The 27,734-nt window shown below is 39.7% G+C and overlaps 2 protein-coding genes across 4 annotated transcripts in view; one reads left to right on the forward strand and one right to left on the reverse strand.

Moving 5' to 3' along the window:
* Window positions 1-8: 8 nt before the first annotated feature.
* CNIH4 (cornichon family AMPA receptor auxiliary protein 4) lies at window positions 9-27,432 on the forward strand. 2 transcript variants are annotated; one of them, XM_050316269.1, is made up of 5 exons: window positions 9-134; window positions 1,454-1,522; window positions 2,580-2,692; window positions 7,189-7,329; window positions 7,912-8,116. In XM_050316269.1, exons 1-5 carry the CDS (start codon window positions 66-68, stop codon window positions 7,937-7,939), a joined length of 420 nt encoding a protein of 139 aa, XP_050172226.1. In that variant the 5' UTR covers window positions 9-65; the 3' UTR covers window positions 7,940-8,116. The 2 variants fall into 2 exon arrangements, with proteins under 2 accessions (XP_050172226.1, XP_050172225.1); XM_050316268.1 differs by lacking the exon at window positions 7,912-8,116 and adding an exon at window positions 27,151-27,432 and having other exon boundaries at window positions 28-134.
* Window positions 17,250-27,734, reverse strand: part of WDR26 (WD repeat domain 26) — a 28,141-nt gene continuing 17,656 nt past the window's right edge. For both annotated transcript variants that reach the window (XM_050316267.1, XM_050316266.1), the window contains 7 exons: window positions 25,997-26,137; window positions 24,521-24,640; window positions 23,610-23,755; window positions 23,031-23,109; window positions 22,338-22,467; window positions 19,515-19,700; window positions 17,250-17,974 (listed from right to left, as the gene is read on the reverse strand). In XM_050316267.1, coding sequence (XP_050172224.1) covers window positions 17,949-17,974; window positions 19,515-19,700; window positions 22,338-22,467; window positions 23,031-23,109; window positions 23,610-23,755; window positions 24,521-24,640; window positions 25,997-26,137 — 828 coding nt within the window. In that variant the 3' untranslated portion in view covers window positions 17,250-17,948. The remainder of the gene's footprint in view (window positions 17,975-19,514; window positions 19,701-22,337; window positions 22,468-23,030; window positions 23,110-23,609; window positions 23,756-24,520; window positions 24,641-25,996; window positions 26,138-27,734) is intronic.

Raw genomic sequence — 27,734 nt, forward strand, 5'->3', positions numbered from 1 at the left:
CCGCCCGGGCGGGGCGGGTCCTACGGCGGCCGGGAGGGCCGCGGGGCGGCGGGCGCGGCGGCGGGATGGAGTCGGTGGTTTTCATCTTCTCGCTGATCGACTGCTGCGCCCTCATCTTCCTCTCCGTCTACTTCGCATCCTGCTCCTCTGGGGGCGGGCGGGGATGGGGCGCGGGGGCGGGCCGGGGCCGGCGGGCTGAGGGCGGCGGGGCGGGGGGCTGCGCCGGGGCATGGCCGCGGTTCGGAGGGCCGGGGTGCAGCCCCCTGGAGCGGGGGATCTGCGGAGCCGGGAGCGCCCGGCTGCGGGAAAGCGCCGCGGGATTCGGTGCCCGGAGCACGTTGGGCTCCTGGAGCGGGGGGGCTGTGGGAGCACAGGGAGCTGTGGGAGCACAGGGAGCGGGGCTGGCGCCGGCCCTCGGGAACCGCACGGGCCTAAAAAAGCGCGGCCGCGCAACAGGGTTCGAATTCCGAGGGTGCCTTGCCCTGCCTTAGGCGTGGGCTCCGGGCTGTGGCGCTCCGAGTTCCTCGACAAACAGGATTTCCATCTTCTTTAACAAAGAAGAGACCCGCCCGCAGCCTTCGCTGCCTGGCGCTGTTGCAATGTAGAGGCACAGATTTGACTTAATTTTCTCTATGTTTGTCGGTAAAAGCGAATTGGCTTTTACACCTCTTTCAATCCTGGTGCTATTTCAGAGTCTACCCGCTTCTAGCAGAAAGAAGTACAGAAGCGCTTGGAAAAAAAAAATTCAGCCTAGAAGAAGGATAGGTTGATTATTTGGTGAAAAATAAAAAGCTTTCACCTGTATTTTTAGGAATATAAAAAATTGTGTTAATTTCCTTGGAGAAAAGGACCATGTCTTTACAGGATATAGTGTGATGATGTGCATACGTGCATCCTGAGCCTTTTTGAGAGGACTTTTCTGTCCAAAATATTCGTAATTTAGTTGCTGAAAGTTCATTCAATAATGATGTTACTCTCTTATTGCCTAATGAAGTATTAATTAATCCAGCGTTGCTGTAAGTGTTAAAAAAAAGTAGATTCACTTCTTGAAACCACATTATTTAGCTTTATTGTGAGAAGAGTTTAAAAAGTGCATTAACTTTTTGTTACTTTTAAGTTCTGGCTTCAAGGGTTGTATTATTAAATCTTTTACTAAAATTACTGAGTTTGCCTCCCTGGCTTGTTGTAAGGGTTGAACTGAACTTTAGCATTTGTGCAACAGTTGCCCTTGGGGAAAATATAATAAAATCACTTGGCCTGATGATAAAATGTAGCCAAGCTTTCTATCTAACACAGGAGTTGAGTTGTAATTAATTGAAATATGTCTTTACCAGATGAACATGGAACAAGATGTCTGCAGTGAAAGCAAGAGGGTTCTCCCCAGTTTACTGGCTAAAAATAAATCTTTGTGTATTCCCAGTTACATGCAATGTTTCCTTATCTCGGACCTCAGATAATCACACTATCAGATTTGGAATGTGACTACATCAACGCTCGATCGTGCTGCTCCAAGCTCAATAAAGTAAATTGTTCTTCACTGCATTTAATGTGGTTTGGGGAAACCACATCCTTCATCTCGGCATCGCAAATAAGTGGAGTGTAACGTAAACCTGGAGAGCCTTGGCTGGCAGTGTTTTGCATACATCCTTTATTTCAGCCTGCCTGTTTCTTTTGGGTGCCCATTTTTCAGGAAATTCAGTCACAAAAGGCTGTTGTTCTGACCCCTGGTGCTGCAGGATGGGCTGCTGCCTAAACTGGTGGGACTGAGAGTTAATGCTTCACAGAGCTCTTGAGTTCTGTGCTTTGGTTCTTGTAGGTGGGCCACACCAAGGGTGTCTACTCATGACTGAACTCTGAGGTCTTCACAGCAACTTTCTCTGATGTTTCTGTGTAATTTCTAACCTGCCTTGAACAGTAGAGTTTTACTGTGATAAGGAAAAGTACCATTTTTAACAAATCTACTTAAAACTGTTTGCATTAAATCAGTGTGGCCTTCCCATGCAGGTGTGTTCACTTGGAGTTACAGGTATTTTTTTGTTAATGTAAGAGAGAAAGGTACAGGGTCCTCTCAAGCCAAAAATGTGTAATTGTTAGGGGCTGACCCAATTTAACTATGCCAGTTTTCATATTGATCAACTTTTTTATCTGTTCCAAGCCTGAGGTTGTTTGTACATCCTGTGTCTGTGCAGATTTTAATTATCTATGTTCCTAAATCCACTGTTCTCTGCAGTGACTTCAAATGAGCACTGTATACTTTTAAACTCGATTTTTTTAAGTGCTTGTGTAATGCATTTGTGTTTAAACATCACAATGCTGTGATGTTCTCTGGAAGTGCTTGTAATACTTGGATAAAGCACTTCTGTTATAGTATCTTAGGGCTTGATTTCTGGCTTACTTGCCTGGAATCTACCTGAAGGTATTAATTTCTCCACACTGTGGATGCAATCACATGCCTCTGCCACGAATGTTTCTCTCTGAGTTTTGCGTGATTAGAATGAGATGATAACTCCATATAGATCTCTGTTTCAGGAAGGAATTTACATCTGTGTATATAACTCTTTTCTTTTGCTTTTTTACAGTGGGTGGTCCCTGAGGTGATTGGCCATGCTGTTGTGACAGTATTAATGCTTATTTCATTGCACTGGTTCATCTTTCTCCTTAATTTGCCAGTAGCAACATGGAATATATATAGGTAAGTGCACGGGGGTTTGTGTGCCTTTTTTTTCCCCCCACTGTTACTAGTTTAGCTTTAAGTGTAGTACAAGGATAAAGAATTTGTCATGATGAGATGTTTCAGTTGTGTTCTTGAGCTGCTACTACTCTTCATTGATCAAACTAACATAAAACCTCTTCTTGCCATTAAAACTATAAGAAACCCAACAGTGTAAAGGATAAGAAACTTTTGGCCTTTCCTTTCATTATCCCCTGTGCCCAGGAATCTTGATTTGTGGGTCATTCCCAAGTCCATAGGAAATAATAGCATATTAATTGGGATTATGAAGTAGTACTGCAGACAGTACAACTCTGCAGACAGAGTTGTTAATGTTTTTCATGCTGTACCTACATGTGATAGTGATATCAGCATAAAAGTGCTGAGGTCAGCAAGGCTGATGGTTGTAAAACCACTCGGCTGGGGTGTTGTCCCCCACACCCTCCTGCATTCACCGGCTTGTCTCTCACTCTCATCTGCACTGGTTTTGTTCCCTCATCCCACCTCTTCGTATTTGGAAAAGGTTTGTAGACTTTTCATCCTAGGACAGCTGTCAGTGTTCCTGGTCTTTGTCCCCTGGGCTGCCACCCCTTGGAAATGGTTTAGTTATCAGTAGGGGTTTCCGTGTGGCAACACTGGAACTGTGAGTTCAAAAAACATTCTTTTTATCTCGTGTCATCTGATGTTTGGAGAACTGACCCTTGCAGGTGTTTAACTAATGAAAACTGGGTGTGATTTTGTCTGAAATTATCTCTAAACACTATGCTATGGGAGTAAAAAAGTTTAAGGTACAGGTAGGAAAAGCTGGCTGTAATTCTTGTTTGCCTGAACCTGTTAGGGTTAACTATTTGCAGGGGTGGGTTGAGTCACTGGTAAAATTAAACAAGAAGTTTCACAGCTCCCATCAGAACTAAGTTGAGTATCTCTGTACTGATAACCTGGCTGTTCATGGGCAAAATAGCCATGCATTCAAAACCCTTGTTTCCTGTGGAATGCCAGCAAAGCCTTCAAATGTTTCTAAGATGGAGCAACATAAGACAGTATAACTTTGTGCTTAATAAACAAATGTTGCCTAAATGCACACACACAGGGCATGTTTTTGCCTATTTTTTTTGGTCACCCGTATGTACAACTGTTACACAAAGTGACCAGTATTTGGTCTGGTATCTGCTGGCAACTTTGGAGTTTCATTTAGGCAATGCTGTTTCTGCAGACACTGGAGAGAGAATGGATTTTCTTCGAAGCTTTGAAGATTTCTTTTACTGGTTACCCTGTTGCTGCTTCATTTTGTGTATTTATGTTAATTTTTAAAGTAGCACCTTGCTTTCCCTTCTAAACGCTCTTAGAGTAAATTTTCAAAGATAAATTATTTCTATTTCCACACTTCATGCAATAAGCTTTGACTGCTGTTTTGTATTGACAGCTCTCCTTTTATATTTGTCATTAATATTCTGTACATCCTAAACTCCAGGATTGTTTCCTCAAGTTCAGATGTGCAGTGTAGGCAATAACTGAATTTGACAATATGATACTTCGCCTGTCCTGCCACAGGAAATCAAAATGTTAAGCCTATATCACTAATCCTGCCTGCCTTCTGTGGATTGAGGAGTTTCACTCACACTAATAGCCTGGATTATCCCATCTATAATGAAGGAATTAGAGATCTGCAAAAGCAGGTGTGGTGTTTAGCCTTACCAGTTCATCAGGAGCTGTAGTGATAGGACAAGGAATAATAGATTCAAACTAAAAGAGAGGAAATTGAGGTTAGATATAAGGAAGAAATTGTTTTCTGTGAGGGTGGTGAGGCACTGGCACAGGTTGCCCATAGAAGTTGTGGATGCCTCATCCCTGAAGTGTTCAGTGCCAGGTTGGTGGAGCTTTGAGCACCCTGGCCTAGTGGAAGGTGTCCTTGCCGATGGCAGCAGGGTTGGAACATAGTGATCATTAAGATCCCTTGACCCAAAACCATTTTATGATTATAAAGGAAATCTGAAGATTTGGGATAGAACATACATTTGACCCAGTGTTCAATGGATGAGAGAGATGGTAGTCAGAAAATGGTGGACTGTAAAGTAGCTGGAATACCCTGAAGAGAGAAGGTGTCAGTTAAAGTCAGCTCAAGTGGGAACAGATGAAATGTGAACCCGTTAGCATGAGCTGCAAACATCTGGCTAAATGTTTCTACATCTTCTCGGTGTGTTACAGTATTTCTGCACACAAATTCAGAAGGGTTGAAGTTTATTGTCTATTCCAAAATGACTACAGAAATAAAAATAATTGTGTTGAGATTGAAGCAGTCTGTGCTTTGTAGTAAAAGTGATAAAGGTAGGATAATCTCTTCCTGTCATTCACTTCTCTTCAAAATCTGCCTAATCTCAATGAGTAAATGGCAGTACTTGCCTAATTTCCTAAATATCTCAAGGATTTCAGTTGGAGGAGAGAGGTTTTGTGCGAAAGGGGCTTTAGAAATAAATCCTGGGAAGGATAAATCGGTCAAAAACAGCATCAAGGGAGACTTTGCAACATGTTTATTGTAGCATCCTGCTGGCCATTCTTGTTCAACATACTCAGATGATCATTTAATTTGGGGTTTTTTTTTATTAATTTTGTAGTGTCTCAATTGAGACAGTTTTGTCTTGCACTCTCCTTGTTTTAAAACTCTTAGGGAAGTGTTCAAATTTTTTTGTTTTTGCTTTGTTATATAAATCTTGAGAGAATAGGTCCAAATAATATGATTCTTACCATGTCTTTAAGTAGATAATACTCATCTTAAAACTGAAAAAGTAAAAAAAATATACTCTTAAAAATGCAGGCAAAATTCTGACCAGAACTTCTACATCCCTTTAAAAACTGTGTAATCTAGAGGGAAGTGTCCTGTTGCTGTGGGAGCAGCTTCCACTGAATGGAAATCCTAAAGGCAGTAGTGTGTGTTTCCATTAAAGCTGACAGTTTTCATGTCTGCTGTAGAAGTTTTCTTTCCAGTTTAGAGTATGACCACTGCCTTGAGTTGGGTTTGTCAGCATTAGCATCATTATATCCATGACTAGTTTCCTTAGCTAGATAATATAAGCTGTGGGCCTCTAGGAAAAAATACCTCACAGCTTCTGCAATTAAGTTGCAAAATTTGTTACCATTCTTCCTAAAGAGCAAAATTAATAGGTGCTGCCTTTGTGGCAGTCATATGCTAGACACATAAGAAAATTATGCACCCTATTTCTAGGAGAAATTGGTACAGGAAATTTGTGTTCTTCCTTTTATTTGAATTAAATGCATTCCATTCCCAGTAAACAGACAGTAATTTCTGTTATAATACTAAAAATAGAACAATCCTTTATCACTTCAAATTTGGAAGAGAATTTCAAACTGGAATTTGTTCACATGAACTATTTTTAATGGGACACCTCTGTGTGAAGCACATATACTGTGGTTTTAATGGTTTTTTTCCAGTCTTGTACTGCCACTAGAAGATATCTTTGTTTCTTATTCCCTTTCTTCTGCTCATATTATTGAAATGAATATTGTAAGAGGTGGGGAAGTGCCTTTTGGAGTACAAGTGTTGCCACTCGAGTACATAAAGAAAATCAGTCTTCTGTTCTGAGACCACTTTTTTTGGCTCCATAAGGAATTAAATTCCCTTATAGAAAGAGTATTAATCCAGGAAGGTAAAGACTGTGTGACATCTCAATGAAATAGAAGTACTGCTCTAGCTTGAGCTCAGCTGGAGTGAGAACTTCTTGTGCTTTCCCTTGAGAAATGCTTGTGACAAATGAACATGGTGCTTGCTGAATTTTCCCAGGACGTAAACATTGGATTTTCCAATTATATTCTTTCTTTCCTTATGTTTCACTTGGTTTCACTCAACTTTTGTTCCTGTGTGGGTTTGGGCAGCAGAACTTCTTCAGTTCTGCCCAGCCTCTCATCCTCAGTGTCAGTGCTGAGATATGACAGGATGGCTGTCACAAAGGCAGGAATACACAGATCCTTTGTCTTGTCTTACACCATCTCATTTTGACAACCAGACTTTGTGATTATCTATGTGAGGGTTTTTTGCTAAATAAATCACTAATTCTTAGCTAAATGGAGTCTTTTCCAGTCCTTTTCATCTCATGCATCTTTCCACTGTGGGTGGATGTTTTCTCCATGACAGCAAGTAACCGTGAACAGCAATTAAAATGAACTGGCTATTACCTGAATCTCTCCTGTTTATACATGGGAAGCCAGGCTGATGCTTTTAGTACTTCTTGTCCTCCTATTCTTGTTTGTGGGTTGTAGAGGCAGAGATACATGCAATATCCTGAAACTGAAATAGAATTAATAAAGAACTCCCATACCTTGAATCATGAAAAAACTCTTTAGATGGAAGTCTCTTCTGGGCAAGCTGTCCCCCTCTCCTTCTCCTGACACTCCCTAATGTTTCAATAACTACATTTTTGGGTTTTGTTGTGTGGTGTTTTTTTTCTTTATTCTTAAACTTTCAGGTACATTATGGTGCCAAGTGGAAACATGGGAGTATTTGATCCCACAGAGATCCATAACCGAGGACAACTGAAATCACACATGAAAGAAGCCATGATTAAACTGGGCTTTCATCTGCTCTGTTTCTTCATGTACCTTTACAGGTTAGTTTCAAAAATTGCTCCCAAGGAACAAAGGAATTGTCTGCCAGCTATTTTTATCTCCTCTATTCTTCCGGTGTAATTGCTGGTATTCTTGTCTCATCTTTTGCATCCTGCTAAGCCTCAGTAATATATTTTGACAGCTCTCTGTGGGCTCATTATATACCTTTAGTCTTTCTGATCAGACAGTGTTTGGAAACTCAGACTACTCGGTAATCTCTAAACCACTACAAGTACGATATAAAGAGTTACATGTTTTCAACACCTACAGTAAGTGGCCTATTTGGAATGGAAATAATCTTGAGGACCAACTTTATTTTACAAGTTCTGTTTTAAAAAATAAAGTTGATCTGAGTTACAGACGGATGAGTTCTGTGATGGGGCCACTTACTGCAAGATGGGAGAGCTACTGTTACTCTGCAGCAATATCACTTTTGCAGCTCATGTCCTCATAGGCAAAGCACACAGCAGTTGCCTTAACTTCTATTTCGGGCTCAAGTGCAGCTCTCTCATGACAGCAATAGCTGTTCCTGCTTGCACATGCTTCAGTAATCCACTGGTATCATGTTTTCTGTTTTGTCACAGTATGATTCTGGCTTTGATAAATGATTGAGAAGTTGAAAAAGAACCATTAGCTGCCAAATTGGGTCATCACTCCAGTGACTGGTTGTGGAGCCTCAGACACCTTCCGAACACACCTAGATCAGTGTCGTCATGCAGTATATTTTTCCTCTTTGAACAAGAAATATTTTTCTGTATTTTTAACATAAAATATTTTCAAAAGACATTGGATTTGTGTAGCGGTTGTTTTTGTTCCTTTACAACCCAAACTGCTGGAGTTGCTGTTTCTGCAAGATGCAATCCTTGCTTACAGAACTGACCTTGCAGGAATTAAATGGGTGAGAAGGAAAACTCATTTCAGCAGCATGGGCTGGTATTGATGGTAGTTCCAGAACAAATTTAAGTGCAGCTCTGGTGTTTACTTCTTACTGAAAGGTGTCAGCATGTGCCTCTGGCTGTCAAGCTGTCCTACTCGAGCCCAGTTTGAAGCAGTGCCTGAACACAGATTTCAAAGTGGAACAGTAGCACAGCTTGCATCTTTGTGTCAGTGTTTTTTCCAGGTAAAAAATAATGGAATAAAAGTTATGCTTTTCTCCTTTTTCACCCCTCCCTCCAACAACCTATGTGAAGTCTTGTGTTTGGATGGATTAAGATCCCTTTGGTGGAAGTGACACTTGTATGTAAGAGTGAAAAACATAAGTAAGAAACATGATTAATACCTGCTTTTTCCTTTCAACTCCTATCTTGTCATTGAAGTACATCACAGACCTTCACATACAGTAAATATCATCTTGCTGGTTGGAGCTGGTTACAGAGCAAAAGACTCTTTGCAGTTGCTACTCCCTGAACCTGCTGTTTCCACATCCAGTGAGGTGAACCAAGAGTATGTCTAGCTCAGGGAAATGGTCTGGTAAACCATAACACCATTTATCCCAATTCTGATGTGACTCTGCTTCAATGATACCAGCAAACTCAGTTCTTTTTGTGCAGCTCTTGCCTCAGTGATAAGTGTATAAACCTGAGTTTGTACCCTCACTGTCCAATAACTGTCTTTAAATTTTTTTATATGTGCTTGGAAATAGGTCTCTTGAAACAAACACATGAATTAAAACACTTTAAAAGTACACTTCTGTAATTATGTCCTAAAATTTATGAGCTTTTTTTTTCTTAAGTGCTTGTTTTTTTAGTGCACAGCTGTAATTAACGGGTTGTTTTCATGGCCAGCAATGAAAAAGACAACTCTGAGGCTTGACTTCTGTAGATACCTTGCGTTCAGTGTTTGTTCTAGGAAAAGTTTGGCTTTAAATTTATGATGGATGGAGTCCAAGTTCAGCTGTTGTAAAGATGAAAACCTGCTGAAAATCATGCTCATTAAAAAATAACTAAGGAAACAGCTACCCCAGCTGTGTGCCACTGACTACTTTACACAACAGAAATCAAGCTACAGAAAGTACTGCCCTGTAAAGCTGAAACCCAGACAGGATGGCACTCTGGGAAAAGGAGAGCAAGTAAAACTCAAACAGTAGAAAGTAACTTTTGTAGCAGTTTATGTGGCAGGCAATTAAATAATTTTATGCATGTGTGAGGAAAACATACTGCACACGTTTTGGGTGCTATCTGTCAGAAGAAAGGATAGTGTGGATAAGCTGCTACTGTCAGGTCCTTGCTGTAGTGCTGACAGTAGGTATTTCATTCATGTTTCACACTGAGAGACATGAACACTAACCTGTAAGTCCATCATTTAAACTAGCAGCTGTATATCTTACTCTGAAGACATGATTTTGAGGTAAGAGCTTTATTATTAATGAAAGTGTTTGTATGATACATTGTCTCTGAAGATTTCCAACTACAAGCACCTCAGACCTGCAGGGATGACGTTTAGATAGAGTAGATCCATTCCCTGAGGGAACTGGTGAAATTTATCACTCCCTATGAAAGGCTTCTATTCCCTACTGAGCGAAGCATTTGTTCAGTGATGGGAGCAGGACAGAGAAGGATAAGGGAAAATAACATATCTGAGGTAAAAAAAAAAAAAAATATAGATAGCATGTGTATGCCCTGATCTAGAGGGATGTTATTGTGGATTCCTCCCTACTTCCTCAAGAGTGAATTATTAACCATGACAGACCAACAAAAAAAAAAGATATGTTTTCTAAGTGGAGGTTGTCAAATATTAAACAATCTCTACTTTTATATGAATGCAAACTTCCCACCTCAATTTTTTAATATAAATAAATTCTCTGTTCATTTATATCTACCAACTGATTATAATAGTTGCAAAAACCTTGGTAGCAGGTTTCACAGACTACAGTTCTGCTGAGTAATTCCACTGGTAATTTCAAAGCCTTCTTTGGAGCCCCTGGTGGTCTAGTGGTAAGGGCGCGGCGCTGTCACCGCCGAGACCCGGGTTCGATTCCCGGTCAGGGCCACTCCCGGGCAGGTGGGGCTCGTTAGCCCTTAAAGGCAACCCATCTACGTCCTAAGGACCTCACTGCCACTGTCCAAGCTCGCTTGGCCCCGGCAGATGAACCTTAGGATTAAAGGGTGGGCTCAGTTCCGCGCACACTGTGTCTCACCTAAAAAATCCAATGCGCAGGCTGGAAGGTGGAAAGACCTTCCCCAGATCTTCGCTCGCGAAGACTGGCCATTATTATTATTATTATTGTACAGGGTCCTTTCCTGCCTCAGCAGAGTTCTTCAGTGTCAGCAACAGCAAAAATATATTTGTAATTGCTAAAACTGTGGTTCATTAGATAGAAATAGGGATTCTCAGTCATCTCCGTCCTGGGAGATCCACAGAGCACTGAAATTTTATGGTAGTAAAAATAAATGAAAAAAAATCCCTCTTTTCTGGGTCTCCCACAAGGGAGAACAGGGTAATTTAAATACAAGCTTATTATACAGAATTCAAGACAATTAGAAACTTTGGACCAATTTTTAATAAAAATTCATCTTTTACCATAAATGGGTGTGACACCAAACACAGATCCCTTCCTACTCACTCCCCAGACTGTGTTTCCCTTTGGAACTGAGGTATCCGAGTATAACTTCATGGGGGAACCACCAACTTACCCTTCAGATGATTAACCATGATTTACAGAAAGCTCTTAATCCATGAAAACACTGAAGTTGGCCTGCAGGGATTCTAACTTTTAACAGATTATTTTTTTCCTCACCACAGTCTAGAGCCTGGTCAGCTTGTGAAGATGACAGTCACTCATCAGTTTTCAGAGAGATTAGATAGCCATTAGAGTTCTGCATTTGGGGGGTTAGTTAAAATAGGTACAATTGCATGTTTCCTCCTAATTAATCATTTCAGTTACAGAGTGTTGGTTAGCCTAGTTTGTTAAAGAATATACTTGCCTCCTCTTCCTAGTACCTGTTCTTTTTCCTGCAGTAGTTCTGTTTCATGGATCACAGTACATCACTGGTATGAGCAGTAGCCCTAAGAACAGTTCTCAGTGCAGGTTAACAATCAACCTGAAACCCTGATAAACCCATAAAAGCAAATCTTTATCTGTTCAGGATTGTCAAAGCTTTATTCTAATTCTACTCCTCTCACAAGAAGCTCTCTAGAATTTTGCACAAGTGGCAGAAGACCATTTTTGCTTCCCAAGTATAATAACGGTATGATGGGCACTGGAGGTAGCGACAGGAAAACGTGGGCTATATATGTGATCCACCATGAAGTTACCAGTACATTCACCCCTGATCTTAGGCAGAAACGTTAGAGCCATACAAACCTCACTGGTTCCTCTTCAGAGCATTACAGATCTCTTAAAGTGAGGACACAACTGGGATTGCCATCTCTGATGAGCTGACAGCCTAAGGATAAGCAAAATGTGCAGAGAGGCACATCGGGCAGCACAGAGAGCATAAACCAAGGTGTAGGGTAAGTACCCTGCCTCAGACAGAGTTTGGATTTAAGCTAATTATGAAAGGCACATCTACTCTCAAGTTCTTTATGTAATTTCTTTTTAATAATCTGAAGGATTAAAAAAGCCAAACCCAAACAAGAAACCCAAACCACAGCAGTTAATGTTTAATCTTACAAATACTGAAATGTCACAGGGCTGTAGAATTCATTTCCCCGCTTCTCTTGCAGTCATCTGACCCAATAAAGGCAGATGAAGGACAGCAGATGAAGCACAGTTTTTGGCTGGGTTTGTCAGTAACTTCCTTCATCTGTGGCATTTATGGCTTAAGAGGGTCTGCAATCCAACAACCTTCCTGCAAATACCAGTACCCAAGAGAAGTGGCACAAAGCAGGACATGGAGAGGAGTAAGGCATGCCCCTTCTGCTGGCAGCTGCATTTAAGCCCTAATTATCTACACATTGCCTAAACTGTAAGGGAGAGAATAAAGTTAATAAACAGATGCTACTAGAAGGAGGAAAGATCTTTTCTAGTCAATACGTAAGGGCAAAGAATTAAAAAATTGAATGCACTTCAGCAAGATGTTTGAATTTGGAAAAGCTACAGGGAGTGAAAATTGAGGTACAACTTTTTATTTAACAGAAATAAGCTACAGCTGAATGGAAGTGCAGGATAAAGATGAGGTTCTGTTTTCAGGCACAGGGAGGAGGGACAAGAACACGGAGTTAGCTGGAGGGAACAAAGGCAGGAGATACAAGTGCTTTAAGAGCACCTTCTTAATAATGAAGTATCAAAAAAACCCACACAACCCACCAGTCACCTAAAGCAACCTGCATCCAGTATTTAGGCAAGCTCCAGCATTAAGGAATCATGGATTTCACAGAGCCTCAAAGGAGCAGGTGTTCAACAAGGGAGATGAGCACAGACTGGGACACGAGCAAGTCGACTGCTGAATGTCCAGTGAAAACACAAGCGTGAGGTGGGTGGGTTAGAGCCTGATGTCAGACACTGCCAAGCCTGCACACAGCACTGACTGACTCATCTTCTGCTCAAAGGCCAAAAGTTAATTTTCCTAGCGAGGAAGTGAAATACTAGGAATATGGAAGAAATCTATAATTAATGATCAAGAAATTAACATCCAAAGTCAGTTATATAAGTGAAGTTAGGGAAACTAAGAACTATTCATTCCAGTTATTTATTGTTTATTGAATTGAAAGGGAATACAAACATTTCTGTTAAGTGCTGTGCACCAACATGGAAAAAGTGTTGTTTTTGTTTTTTTCTTTTTAAAAATCCTAATAAAAACAAATCAGAAGTTAATGTAGTTCCAATTGAACAATTTTTTTAAAGATATGTTTAAAATACTACACATTTATAAAATAAAAAAGTTAAAACGGTGTTCTGTAAATAATTAGTAAAACAAGTGAAAATAAATACGAGACCCAAAGTTCTTATGTTTTTAATGTAATATAGCAAAGAAATTTTAACTACTTAATAATATCCGAGGAGAGTAACAAAAATCCAGAAAGTTTAAGAACGCAATCCTTTGAAACATTTAATATCAGTCCATAGCAAATAGTCATTACATACCAAAAGCTCTAAGTGTTAACTAGTTCCACCACAACTCCATATAAATCTTGACAATTTAGAAATCTTGAGATCAACAATAAAGTTCTTTTCTTGATCTCTACAGCTTGGTTTGTAAGTACATACATGCTTTGAGGATCCATTTTGTCCCATATGTTTTCAAGGAGCCAATAACTTTTTCCATCTGTGCCTAAAAATGTTAAGTTTCAAATCTAGCACATATACCCTAAGAATGAAAAATGTTTAAGAAAAAAGATGGGGCACAATGAATTTCAAATTTATAAAAATATACTGATATTAACCAAAACCTTCTGGTCAAAGGACACTTCACATACACACGACTTAAAGTATGCAATAAAACATGACAAGTACCTAGAACATTTGGTTCTCTGTCTGTTCATGGAACACATGCACACACACATTCATACCAGATGGGAGGAACACTCTCACAGATGTTTTACTGAATCCAGATTATCTGGATTAATTGACAGAAAACTTGTCTACAGTTTATTTCAACAACTAGAGGCAGCTACTGCAGCAGTAGTTCAACACTGCACACTTCAATTAAGTCCACCCTGTTTAAAAAAAGTGTCATAGTTAATGATTTTTCTTTCTCAACATCGTTAAAAGTAGCAGTTTTCAAAATTAAGTATGGCAGTTGAAAATGGACTCAAGCCAATGTGGAAAAGACAGGAGGAGGTCAAAAGGAGGATTAGCCATTTATGGGATGGGTGTTCCTTTTAATAGTCGTCTCAAAAAAAATAAAATCAGATACAAGTGTACTTTGTAGCTAAAAATATGGACAAACTATTGAAAGTGCATTTTTCCTCCTCCCCCTTGAGTTACAGTAGTTTGTCTGTTGCTCAGTAAATCCTGCTTTTTACATCCATTCTTCTCTCTCTACCTCCCTCCCCATTTGGGTCTACAACATATCCCCTCACGCTACAGCTAAATGTTTGAGTCCTGCTTTCCTGCTAAGGAAGCCTTTAAAACTGACTTTGGGTGGGAGCATCCCTTAGCAGTGTAGAAGTTCACAACTAGGCACCAACTCCCAACAGCATACGGAGTTTTATTAAACATTACCTGTTTGAAGCCAAGTTGAGAAGTAACTGGCAAGATCTGGGTAGATTTCTAGCTTGCGTCTTTGCTCCAATCATAAAGAGAGGTTAACTTTAAAGTTGGAGAACTTTAGAATAAAGACAGAGGGAATTTAAAAACAAAAGGTGTCATTTCCCCCACTACCCTCCCCTCCAAAACAAGAACACAGCTACCATTTTCCCTTTTGTGCTCCATTGTGCCTTGAAAATTACTTACCTGAACAGCTAAAGAACATTCAGATAATAAAATGCTTCAGCACTTCTTTTTTTTCCCCAAGATCTGCCTTGGTAATAACCTGGGGCTACTGTGAATATTTTAAGCCAACAGGTGATCAGAGAAAGGTACAAAATGAGTACACACTTACAGTATTTTCCTCTCTAAAACCATCGGTCTGTTGACTAGAAATACAGTAATTTATTGTGGGTGTGTACTTGTTCCAGCCTTACACTCCAGCCTATGAACATTTTTAAGCACATGGAAATCAACGTGCTGCAAACGAGCAAACTTGTTTGGGTTTTTTTTCCCCCACCCCACCCCAGTCTCATTTTACAGTCTGTGCACAAAAAGTGTTGGTACTTTTCAATTCACATACTGCGAATATGTGATGTGTTAGAAATAGTTTAGGTTCCTCTTTCATCTCCAGGTTGGAATGGTAGTCATTGGTGCTACACCTATGACGGCAGTTTGCCATGGGACCGAGTAGTGTGGCAAAATGCAGATGAGTCTCACCTTCCTCTCCTCTCTGCTCACCACCCGTGAGGCATGGACAGCGACGCAACACGCTGGGACTGAGACACTCTGGAAGCAGTGCCATCTGCATGGAGCTTTCCTTTACATGGCACGGCTGCACCACGACACTAAAGGAGAGGGATCGGAACATGTGCCTCTCCCTAACTCTGCTTCTTAATACCTGAAGTGTCCTTTATGGGTGCAACCCAAATCCAGAAGAGACAGGCAGTATTTGGGCAGAAGTACTAGGTTTAAATTTCTAATTGCATTGCAGTGGAATCCAGGCACCAGCACACGCACCCTCCCACACAGCTCGTGCCAGGTAAGGAGTCTCGCTCTGATTAGTTACAACCGCCACATTAAAAATGCCTCTTGAAGTACATACGAGACTTTAAATCTCCACTTGAAATTTGATCCAGCCTTCACCACCTGCCTAGAGTTCCCACCTTATTCCCATGAGTATGAGATAAGCAAGTAGTGCCAGACCATTGTATGAGACATTATTAAGAGACATCAAAACCATTACTCTCTTTACTCTCTCTAAACAATGTTTGGTTTGAAAGCGTAAGCTCCAGAGTAAGACAATACTAGAATAACTTCCAAAGATCCGCATACTGGCATTGCTTATGAATTATACCACGTTTTGAACATGTAAAACACTGTTTACAATTCAGGTAGTTAATTTTTCTTTAAAACCCAAAGGTTTAGCTTACTCAAATTCGATCTTAGGAACTTGTCTCCTTCCCTGCAACACCACCATCGCAGGAACAAGCCTGACTAATCCTGCACTGTCTGAACTAGGAAGAAAAACAAAGAGCTTCCTCCAGAAGTAATTAATGGAAGGAGGAAATGATTTATAGTCTCAAATTCACATATGTATTCCCAGTACTGTGGAACAGTAATTGCTATCAAAGCACTCACCTTAACTTTAAGGCTGGTGTACTGTAGACTGAAGATAAGAACATTAAGTTCCTACCTGGTTTTGGAGGTACTGAAAGACTAAGGTCAGATTTGGGGCTGGTCTCAACCATAGTATCAGAATCTTAACTCACACTTAAGTTTGCACACAAGGCAAGAAAAACACCAACCACCTGATGGCTGGAATCTAAAAAGAAAAAAAAAATCTAACCTGCTAACCTTCACTTTGGTTTTCTGGGAAATACCACGTTCCCATTCAAAGTGGCTACACTTCTTTTCCCAGGAATTTCAGGAAACCTTCCCCCATCCTTCTTCCACACATGACTACTAAGAACACTAGATTATTATCTCATTAAAGGATGATGTCCACACCTCTGTTCACAAGACTGCATGGCGTGCCCTTCCCTGCTCCTTCTTTACTTCACAGCAGTACCAACACTACCTTTCCACTCACGGTGGCAAAAGGGAATCCAGTGCCATTCCATAATGAATTTGTGTGTAGTGCAGAAGCACAGAGATGCCAGGCCATCTGTTTACACCAAAAAGAATAAATATTTAAATTATAAACGTTTTTGGTTTTTTCCTTATCATGGGATATTAGTGGAACTATTCCTAGATGTGTCAAGTTGTTTACAGCACCAGCTTGCAACAAGGTCTGGGAGAGGCATTTAAATCCACAAACTTAAAAGTATATTCTCAACACAGAAATCTATACACCTCTGTTTATCAAATAAAGAAAAATTTCCATTGTAATACAAGTGTTTAATTATGATTTGTATGTTAATTACTTATACAAAATGTTGACTTTGTGAAGAAAGGACCTTTCAACACATTCTTCCCTTGAAGTGTAGTCTACCTTTTACAACAGCATTGTTGCATATATTTATGTAATTAGAAAAAAAAATACCCTTTCTTGTTTAAACTTAGTCTGGTGGTGCAGTCTGAACGCCTTTTTTTTTTCCTAAATAATACAATGTATCTGTTAAGACGGACAGTGAGTTCCTCCATCTAAAACAAGCTTCACTGCCTACATAAAGCTCCTTCCAGCCACTGCTTCTGATTGGGTCTCAAGACACTCCAGAAAAGCATCAGTGATACCGTGTTTCATGACACTTCTTGCATTGTTTTAATTCCAAATGTATACAAATGAAGTCATTTTAATCCTATAAATAATTTATTTTTAAAAAATTGTGCTGTTAACCCCTTTGCAGGGCAACGAGCTATGTGAAAAGTACAAAACTTTTTGTCAAATGTGATACTGAGAGTGCTTTTGACATAGTTCATTGGTTTATCATCTCAATTTATATATATACTGCGCAACGGGCAAGGCTAGAATCCATGAACCAAGCTGCAAAGATCTCAAGCTAAGTAAGGCGGAGAGAGACTTGAGAAACAAGAGAAGGAAATACTTTCCTATCCAATGTATACTCTTCAGACTAAAGCACTCTTTCTATCAAGCCTTCTAAACTGTTAAATAAAGTGTTCCAAACAAGCATTTAAACTTCATTACACAGAAGAGCAACAAGAACAGTAGCCTGCCAGACAAAAAGGCAGGAGGGAAAAATATATATACTGAGTTCAATGGTTAGCCTGAATGTAGCACAGTTCTTCACAACCGATGGGGGGGTAATTTCAACACGGTGTCCAACAAAGTTCTAAGGACGTGCTTCATCTCGACTGGTTACTATGAAGCAAGGTGGTAAATGTTTGGCCCCAACCGGGCTTCAGAAATGGTTCTTTTTCATGACGAGCATGTCTGTCCAGCTATCAATCATGTTTGTTTGCACCAAATCCCAAGCCATTTAAAATACGACTAATTAAGTTAAACTGAAGTCGTCTGCTCCAAATTCGCCATCAACTATCCATGCTACTGCATTCCTCTGAGCAAAACAAAAACATAAAGAGAAAGAAATCACAGCTTGAAGATCTTAGCAATACTTAACATTTCTATTATAAGGTAATTATAATGTAATTACAGGTACCGTGTATTTACATAGATTTTACTGAACATGCATTAGGTTAATGGATCTCTTACTGTAGCTAAATTCCATGCTAAAAATTACTTATTTTAGGTAGAGTTATTCATATCAATCTAGAAATTAATTTAGCATGTTAGGTGTGGGTACTCAAAAAAGCCTCTGTTCCAAAAAGAAGTAACACATTTGCATTCTAAGGGGGTGTTCTAATTACAAAGCTGTCTTGCCATCCATTTAAGATTCTGAAGTTGTTAGGTATTACCCTGTGCACCTACACCTCTTGCAAAAGCATTGCTGTGTCAAATCTGTTTTCTGTTGTTTTGGTATTTATGGCACTTACTAGTCCATTTTCTGTAGGAACTAAGAAAGAGTGAGCAAGCAGCTAACTAGAGAAAACCAAACAACAAAACCAAGTGGAACACAGGCTCTGACTCCTTACAGGTACATTCCAGGTGTTACAAACAGATTAGCCAGGCTGGTCCACCTGGGTCAAGACTAGAAGCAGATGTGTCAGAAAGCACAAGTGTGTATAGGGAGAGGAGGAAATTCTTCCTCCTAATATCCTTCCAATTTTCAGCTGTTTTTACCTAGGGGACATTCTGAACTAGAGGTGTTTACTTCTCTAGTAGCACTTAATGGATTTCTTTTTTGATTACTCTGCCCAGGTTCCTCTTGAACTTGTATCCACACCCAGTATTCATTCCATCCTGTGGCAATAGGATATACTGTACTTCATTTTAATATCCACTGCCAATACATGTTAACCTTGTAGTAAGAAGTGAGAGATTCATATAAACTGCAGGACAACTCCCCAGCGGTCCTCTCGTTAACAGCCCTGGGGGAGGCAAGAAGGGCTGGGAACACGAGCACAATTTGGCAGCAAAAAAAGGGAGAACTGTCTCTCTCTCCTGGACACATGTAATTGCTGATGGTTAGTAAAGGTTCCATTTCTTAGAGATATTCCTGGGAAAACTTCACACTCTCCCCAGACTTTGGAGATGCCTTTCATAAGCATTACAATACCATTATTCAACTTGCATTGTGATCAGAATGCGTTATTTAAATTTTAATAACATTTTATGTTATTAAACCTCAAGCATTGGAGGCAAGATTTTTAAGATGTCTGCATAAATAAGTTAATATAATCCTGAGGTCTTAGTGACACTACAGTTTTCTATGGGGCCACGTCAGAATAATTTTAGAAATACCAGTTGTTTCCTTTTTATTGCACAGCATAGAGAATTCAGATAAAAATCAGTCATACACTAAAAAACAAACCAAAGCAAAAAGCAAAGCAAAACCAAACAAAAACAAAAAAAAACAAAAACAAAACACAAAAGACAAAAAACCCCCACACACACAAAAAACCCCACAAACCAAAAACCCACACCAAACAAAAAACCCATTTAACTTCTTTTTTTTTAGTAAACACGCAGGTTTTTACCTTCAATATCCTGGTTGTCTACGAAAGGCGCTGGTCCCCATATCCTAACAGTGCCATCGTCGGAGGCGCTGGCCATCATGGATGGAATCTGCGGGTTCCAGCTCACACAGTTGACTGTACGCGTGTGCCCTGTCAGCTCCGCAATCGGCAGCTCACTGCGCTTGTGCCAGATGTATACTTTGTGATCTACACCAAACACACATTTAAAGGAGACTGAGAAACGCTGTCCTGCACAGACTGATTGGTGGTATCAAAGAGCACTTCCACCCAAGCTCTCAGCAACTCGGCTCTCAATAATGTTGCAAAACCTGCATCTAAAACCCATGTCCCAAGTCTGCAATAGCACTAACAATTTTTAATCTAAAAGTGGTCAAAAGAACACAGGTCAAGCTCTTCCATTAACAGCTGAAGTCTATTACACTAGGTATTTGAAGAAAAACATTTGACTACAATGCAAGTAACACAATACAGCTAAAGAGAGAAACCAAGCTACTCTAATTATAGGTATGGAGTCATAATCTTATTCAAAAGGAAGACTTGTAGATTTTTTCCCCCCTCAAATAATTATATTTACAGAGTAGTGAAGGTATTATAAGTCATGAGTACTAAGGCCTCCTTATAACCACCTCCTATTGATGACTGCTAGATAAGAACACAGCTCTAGTTTATGAAAAATGTCTCTTAAACCCTGCAACACTCCAGTGAAAGCACAAACAGAGCAAGGGAGGGAGGGCAAAACTTAATGGCTCAAATTGTGAGCTATTACTGTCTTTAACAATTATGGTGTGGTATTTAAAGATATCAATTTGTACGTATTAAAGCAGATGCAATAAACAACCCGACAGAATTTATTTTGTGATGGAAAGTTTTTAATTACTTCTAGCAGCATCCTAGAAATAGAACAGCAAACTGGTTAGACACTCTACTGCAATTTTTAAAGAAGTGTTATTGCTTTATAGCCAACCATAGTTAAGAATAAATTGGGGGTGGGAGTGTCTCCCAGCTGTAGCCTAGCACCCTGTAACAAGGCTGTGGGTTTACCTGTCTAGTAATGTCTGTGGAATATTCCAAGCAGAGCTGCACAAACTGAACGAGTATGTATTACAAGTATTACACAAAAGCCTGATATTCAGGTCTAGCATATCAAATGGAAGTATTTTAACCTCTCTGAAAAGCTTTAACGTAGATGTCACTCTGAAGGCTGTTTGCAAACAAACCAATCTTCCTCTATTCCTCCTCCCAACCCCTATAAAGCCAACTTGCTCTCTGACCTACCTGCTAGAAAAGCATCATGGAACCACGTGGTAACAACTGTCTTCTGCTGAGGCAGCTCACTGCAGTGTACCACCTTTACATGTACTCCTATTGACACAAATGTTCTGGCTGGGCTCACATTCCACTTAACCATTGCAAGAGACTCCATATCCATGCAACCAACACCAAGCAACACTCTGCTTACACAGACAAGTGTAAGGACACGCAGACCTCTGCTGTCTGGGAGAATCAAAGCCTAAACACAAACCAGTATTTTGGTTTGGAAAAAACAATTAGCTACACTAAGGCAGCAGTCAATCCCCCTCTTAGAGACCTCTATTTTCTTGCTACTGATGCAATGGCAAGAAAAACCCCTATCTAGCTGACAATATGCTTTAAGAGGTATTACAATCTAATCAATTATTTTAAAAGAGACTATGGCAATGTGATGTTATTTTTTGTTCGCTTATTTTTTAAAACAGACTTTGTCAGTAATCACATTTGCAACAATCACTACAACGAGGCAAGAGCTTCAAACAGTTCAAGTCTAAGTAGATACAGTACCATCAGTTTCAATTACTGCTCAGTAGTTTTTAGACAATGAAGATAATAAAGAGTAAATAAATGGGGGGGAAAGGACGGGTGCACTCCAGTATCTACACCTACAGATAGTTACGGCTAAACAAATCCTGAACTTTTGGGTACTTGGGTCTCAAACCAAGTTCAACTATCAAAAGAGGCTCACACTGGACTGAAAGACTGGAGGTGCTGTCCTTCAGTCATATTCCCCTGCCTATGGTCAGAGGGTGAAACTTGGTTTTATTTTAGACATATTTGGTATTTTCCAAAAAAAAAAAAAAAAGTAGCGTTTTGTAACATCTTAAAGATACATAGCACTCACAGTGATTGTTGACATATTCCAAGTGTAATTCTTAGTCCTGCATAAGCTTGAATTTTAAGTGACCTACATGGCAGGTGATGGCACTATAGTGACAGAACTGAACCAATTCAAGATATAAACCTTTTAACAAATTTCTGCCCTTGCCACAGACAGTTGAATAAAAACGTACCACAAAGCCTTTGATCACCAAGAAACCCTACCAGACTACGTCAACAACTGCTTAATTTGAGACTCCTGTCTGCAATTAGAATGACTACTGAAATTAAAATAACCTCACCACACCTGTACCTTCAACAGGCAAATGAAGCTGTTATTCCCCAGGAGTACTTTCTGTTCAAACCATAAGTCTAAATATCACACCACAAAAAGAAAAATCCTCAAGCACACCTCACCTACTTTTAATTAAAATTGTGCAGATGCTTTTGCTTTAGAGGAGCAACACAAGAGAGTCATTAATGTTTTCTACTAGTACCATCCTCTCAGAAGATTCCTTCTGCTAGCCCACAATTTCTTCTTGAAGTATGCCTCCATCTCAGCATGCCTCAAATTTATTTCATGAACCAGTTTGCTTGCTTTTTTACTGTTGTTAGCACTTGTCATCTACAAAATTAAGGTACAGGAAGGATATAGAGTGTTCCAGTTTTCTGCAGAAGGGAGAATGGTGTTACCTTCACTACCACTCGCGATGAAATCTTCATTATGACCTCCAAAACATGAGTGAATTGTGTAAAATCCTTGTGTAACACCTTGATACTTTCTCACTAAAACTCTGTCTTGTAAGTCCCACAAGTGAACTCCCTGGAAATAATAAATATAAGGAATTTCATCATAAACATTATTAATGGCATTTTTTTGAACTATGAGAAAAAAATTAAACATGAGAGTACACTAGTTCAGAGCCAACCTCAGTACTGTTACTAGATAAAGAGAGTAAAGATGTATCAAAACACTGAACTTTCAGCCTTTGGTCCCTTCCATTCTGAAAGTTCCTATTCTTATCCAAGGTTCCAAAAGCAGAACCAGATAAATGTAACCCAATTCTCATGCCCCTAGATGTGTTGACCTGCCACAATTCTTGCTGTACTGGCTTTTTGAGGCAAAAGCCAGTTAAATAACATTTAGTAGTACATATTTCACAATATGAAACTCTTGAGCATGAATCAAAAAAAAAAAATTCAGTCTCAAGAATGAGATTGGCTTCTTTTCAGAAAATTCCATGCTCTACCAGTGAATATTAAAGCCTTCATATTACATAATATACAACTGTTTAATATCAAATATCCCAACTCACATCGAAGTATTTAAGAACAGGTTGCATTTGCAAGATTTATTTGCATTTCTATTCAACATCACCAACTCACCTGAGTTGCTACATTTAACAAAGCTAAACGGCCATTTTTTGAAATAGTAAACGACATAATAGGGTGATCTTCTTGTACTCTGAAATGATAAGACACGAGTGTCAAGGTAACCAGATAACGATGCAACACCAAAGTAAAAGGCATGTCCTGTATTTGAAATATTATCAGGAAAAGACAATTCTGAATTTGAAATTAGGTATGTCTCTATACATCAGTACAAGCCAGGTCTGCAATAGCTTGCTTATATTTATGGTAACTCCCAAGACCAAAAGAGACTTCAGACACCAACTCCAACTCCTAAATTCAAGGCAGGATCCTCTAAAATGCCAGGAACTGAGAGGACTACAACTCTTGATGACAGAAATGTCAAAACATCCACTCTAGTGCTTAGGAATTTACTTCTAATACTTGATCTAATGCTGCTTCCTGGAACTTACTCACTAGTTCTTGTCCCACGCTATTCTTGTCTTCTTTAAATACTGAGAGCATTTTAATAATGCTGCCCCCCAAATCCTTCCTCAATCCTCTTCTGACACTAAGAAGCAGGAATTCAAAACCAAAGAAAGAGGTAGTAGTTACATGTTCCTGTCTGTGAGATCCTCAAAATTATAACCCCGAATTCGCTGGTGTGTGTCCGACGCTAGAACAGTTTTCCCATCACTCAAGCACCAAAGGCATTGTACTCTCACCCCTTCCCAGGAGTCAAGGAGATTACCATCTAAATCCTGATCAAAAGAGGAAAAAAGACACAAACAAGAAAAAAAAAAAAACACATTAGTGTCAGATCTCTGAGGAGTTGTGACACATATCTTTTTCACCTTCTGTTACAACAATTGCTACAGAAAGCAATCTTACCCTTTAAAAGGGAGGACTTGGTTATCATAACTGCGGGCTTTTGTAGGAATCTGCCCCGCAGAGCTGAGAATCCCTTTTGTCACTTATTTTCTCGTGCATGACATGTGCCATCTACACCACGTCACTGAGCTGACCTTTGCAGTGAGTGAGGTTTTACATACTGCACTATTATTCTGGGCACCAAGTCAGATGACAAATAATCAAGAACAGGGTGAGACGGTGAACCACCATCCAAAATCAACACTACTCAGATAACGAGGGTTTCAAACTTCTGTTTACACGAGCAAAGACAGCATGCAAAAACTAAGAAAGATGTAGTCAAAATTCTATGGAATAAACAGCATTTGTGGACAAGGGCACTACTTTTTATTAGTGTATTTTCTGGAGGAGCTAAGAAAAAATCCCACACCACAAATCCTCCTTTAGGCAGACCAAAGATGCTCAAACCCTTCGAACTGCTACACACAGAAGTGCTGCTGAAATACTTGCATTAACGTATTGCTTCTTTCAATTACAAAGGATCGGAAGCTTTAGTGTACACACACATGAAAAACCTGAAAAAAACACGAACCTCAGATTTGACCAAAATTTAATTTCTTGCTTTGTCTTCAATGGGACAGAGGCAGAGAACTTACACACTGGTAGAACTGTCCACGCTGACCTCCCGTTACAAAACGCTTCCCATCGGGATTCCAGGCCACGCTTGTTAAACTGTCTTCATGAGACTGGCTCATCTTTGTCCTCAGCTCCCCAGTCTGTAAAATAAAGGCAACAAGGCCTTACACCAGAACCCTTTCCCAAAAAGGCACTGATGACTTTATCTGACACATGTAGTGTTTGGGTAGTGCGTGTATTTCAACATGTTTATTAAAAAGCAATACTAACCTATGAAGAATGCAGTAAGAAGGTAGTATTACTTTAGCATCTCCAGTGATTGTGGACTTTATTTGGGACAATTTCTTTTGTCCCTCAAATCAACAGAGACGGATTAGCTGGTGTGTCAGACAACTGAAATATTATGAGTAAAGTGTGGAATGAAAAGAAATTACAAGAACAAGTCAAGAGCAAGAGAAGCACTATCAAATGAAATTAAAAAAAGCATTGAAAACAAGAAGAGAGAAGGAAACTATAGGAGGAAAAGACAGATGACAAAATACATTTTGGGAAGAAGCTAGCAGTATCACAGTATTTAGAATGTTTTCCTCCCTGAGCTGAAGCTCTCCAGGCCAAAATTCAGCTTTCATCCCCAGTGTATAATGCTACCGTTTCACAAGACAGAACACCAATGAGTGGCTTACCATTGTCAGAACAGTAAGGGCTTCTATCTATTCCCTTGTGCCAGCTCTAGTGCTCTTCACTGAGCCAATTTAGTCAATTAAACAGAAGAAAAGTGTTCCAAGGGTGAAAAAAGGGAACATTTTTGTTTTAGGAAACTAAATTAGTTCAGAGTCCAAGACAGCACAAGAAAGACTATACAGCTCACAACTGAGGCAAGGGAAGCTTTTATATCAACTCAAGTGCCCATAAAATTCAACAGTAGAAAGTGATTTCCAAATTCATGAAGGAAATGGCAAAATGCCCTAGTGTCTGACTGAAAGATGAAGTTCTGAGATCATAAATTTAAGCCTCTGTGGATCTTTCACTAACATCACTGGGAGGGTTTCACAAAGTAAAATAGCTTCTATCTTACTTTTGCTACTTGTTAAAATCATCAATGAGCTTTCCCTTCAATGGTATTTCTGCCCTCTGTTTCTCTTGATTAATTTGCTGTCCCTCTCTTCAGAACCTCTTTAAGGTTCTATGCATTTACACCATCTCTTCTCAGAAAAGATCCGTAACTAGATGCACCAGAACTGCTGCACAATCCCAGGCACTTAGACTTGAACTCTAATTTCAGTTCTGTACAAACTGAGCACAGACTTTGTGGGCTGCCATAATTATTTTTTCAAATTCAAAGGGGGACAGGGAGATCAGCATCTCTCCTTTATAGTCAACATCTTCACACGAGTTTGTAGCAGTTACTTCTTCCACACCTAAAGTATTCACATATTGAAACAAAAGCAGCAGGCTGACCACAACGTTTTTATTTTTCCCTCTTAGTCACCACTTACTTGTACATTCCAGAGCCAAAGCTCAGAACAATCATCTGGGCCACAGGCAACAAGGTAGTTGTCATCTGGACTCCAAGCAATGTAAGAGACCCCATATGCATGACCTTCTAATGTCTTAAGTAGTTTTAGCTGGTGAGTATCCTGGAACAAGAGAGATACTATTGAGACAATGCAAATGAACTCCTACTAAATTTCACATATCCAGTGTGTCCAAGTACAGCACGGCAAGTTTACTCTAAGCAACTTGTCACCTGTGAGACATGAACAGGCTCCCACTGGAAGAGCAAGTGCCAGCATACAGAGTAGGGACAGGAAATGAAAGCGTCTAAGTTTCTAAATGCAAAACAAGAACACTTGTAATTTTTGTTCTAATCTTCTGTGATTCTAAATGCAAGACTCACAAAATACCACTGTACACAAATTTTGCATTACATTTCACTTGCTTTAGTATACAAGATTTCTGTAGTGTCAAGTCTTTCTACATCTACTGGAATATGAAAGTACCTGTATTTTACAGAATTAAGTTACTTGCTTAAAAGGCATGTTGGAAGACTCATATGGTTAAACAGAGAACCAAAACCTTCACGTAGGCTGACAAGGAAAACCTTGAAGTGCCAATATTTTTAGAAACTTGAGCGTATCTTGTGTGTGCTGCTCAAGGAAGAAGTTTTACAGAAAGATATTTTTAAAAACTTCCTTGAGAGGTGTTCCTAAAGTGTTGCCTACAGCAAGCTGTTTTCTGCCAGATTTAGTGAATGAAGCATACTTGGCACATGCAGCATCTTGTATAATCTTTATATTACAACTGTTTTACTGTTGCCTTGTTAGAGGAACATGACTTTCAACAAGCTTATAAAAATAAATAGTACAGCGAGATACTGTGAAACAACCACACACTGGCTTCCTAAATACAGAAACACACTTCAATACAGTATTAGCACTGACTCCTGACAACAACATGCACGTACAGAAAGTAGAGCAGAGCTTGTTAAACTGCTGACAATTTTCATGAAGCCTCTTGGAAAAGGGAAATCAAATTGTTCTCCCTCTTCCCTGCTTTTTTCCCTGCATGGCAGATGCTTATATCTCCAAATTTTTTTCAAAAAATTCTAACTTGATTTCTCTAATTGTTTCTTCTCTTCCTTTTGTTTCAGTATTAATCAACAGAGCACCTTTGATTCTAAAGAGAAAGAATAGAGGAAGGGTGACCTGAAGGACTGTTTCGTGGGATCTGCTGTGAGGGATTTGGTGACTCTCAGCCAGCCTGCAGCTTTGAGGGTTCTGCTGATTAGAAAAAGCAAATTCCTCAAGAGAAAGTAAGCTAAGAATAATCTTCAGAGTACAGAGAAAGAGGGGCAAATGAGTGGACCTCCTCAAGACCCCTTTTCCATTCTAATCATTACTCCTGGACTGCATTAAACACAGCTGTGTCTGTAGCTAAAGTGATCTACACGGAAACTGAATCATATCTGACATCATCTCTCATCCTAGAGCTTGCCTGCCACTAATGTGTTTCTTCTTAGAACAGAATTAAAGTAGCCAGTCCCTTCAGCATACCTGAAACTCATTAGGAGCAAGACACATGAGATATTCCTCTTCTAATGACAGAACTCTGTGGCTGTTACTATCTTCCATACTGCTCTCATACTTCTCTCTAAATACAGCAAAACTGCTATACCATGTTTTGCTCTAAAACAGCAGTCACTGGAATTTCAGGCAAAATTCCCCAAATGCAATC

The sequence above is a fragment of the Myiozetetes cayanensis genome, unplaced genomic scaffold, assembly GCF_022539395.1.
Source record: "Myiozetetes cayanensis isolate MyiCay16 unplaced genomic scaffold, myiCay2020 scf2-11, whole genome shotgun sequence".
In the NCBI taxonomy this organism is placed as follows: Eukaryota; Metazoa; Chordata; class Aves; order Passeriformes; family Tyrannidae; genus Myiozetetes; species Myiozetetes cayanensis.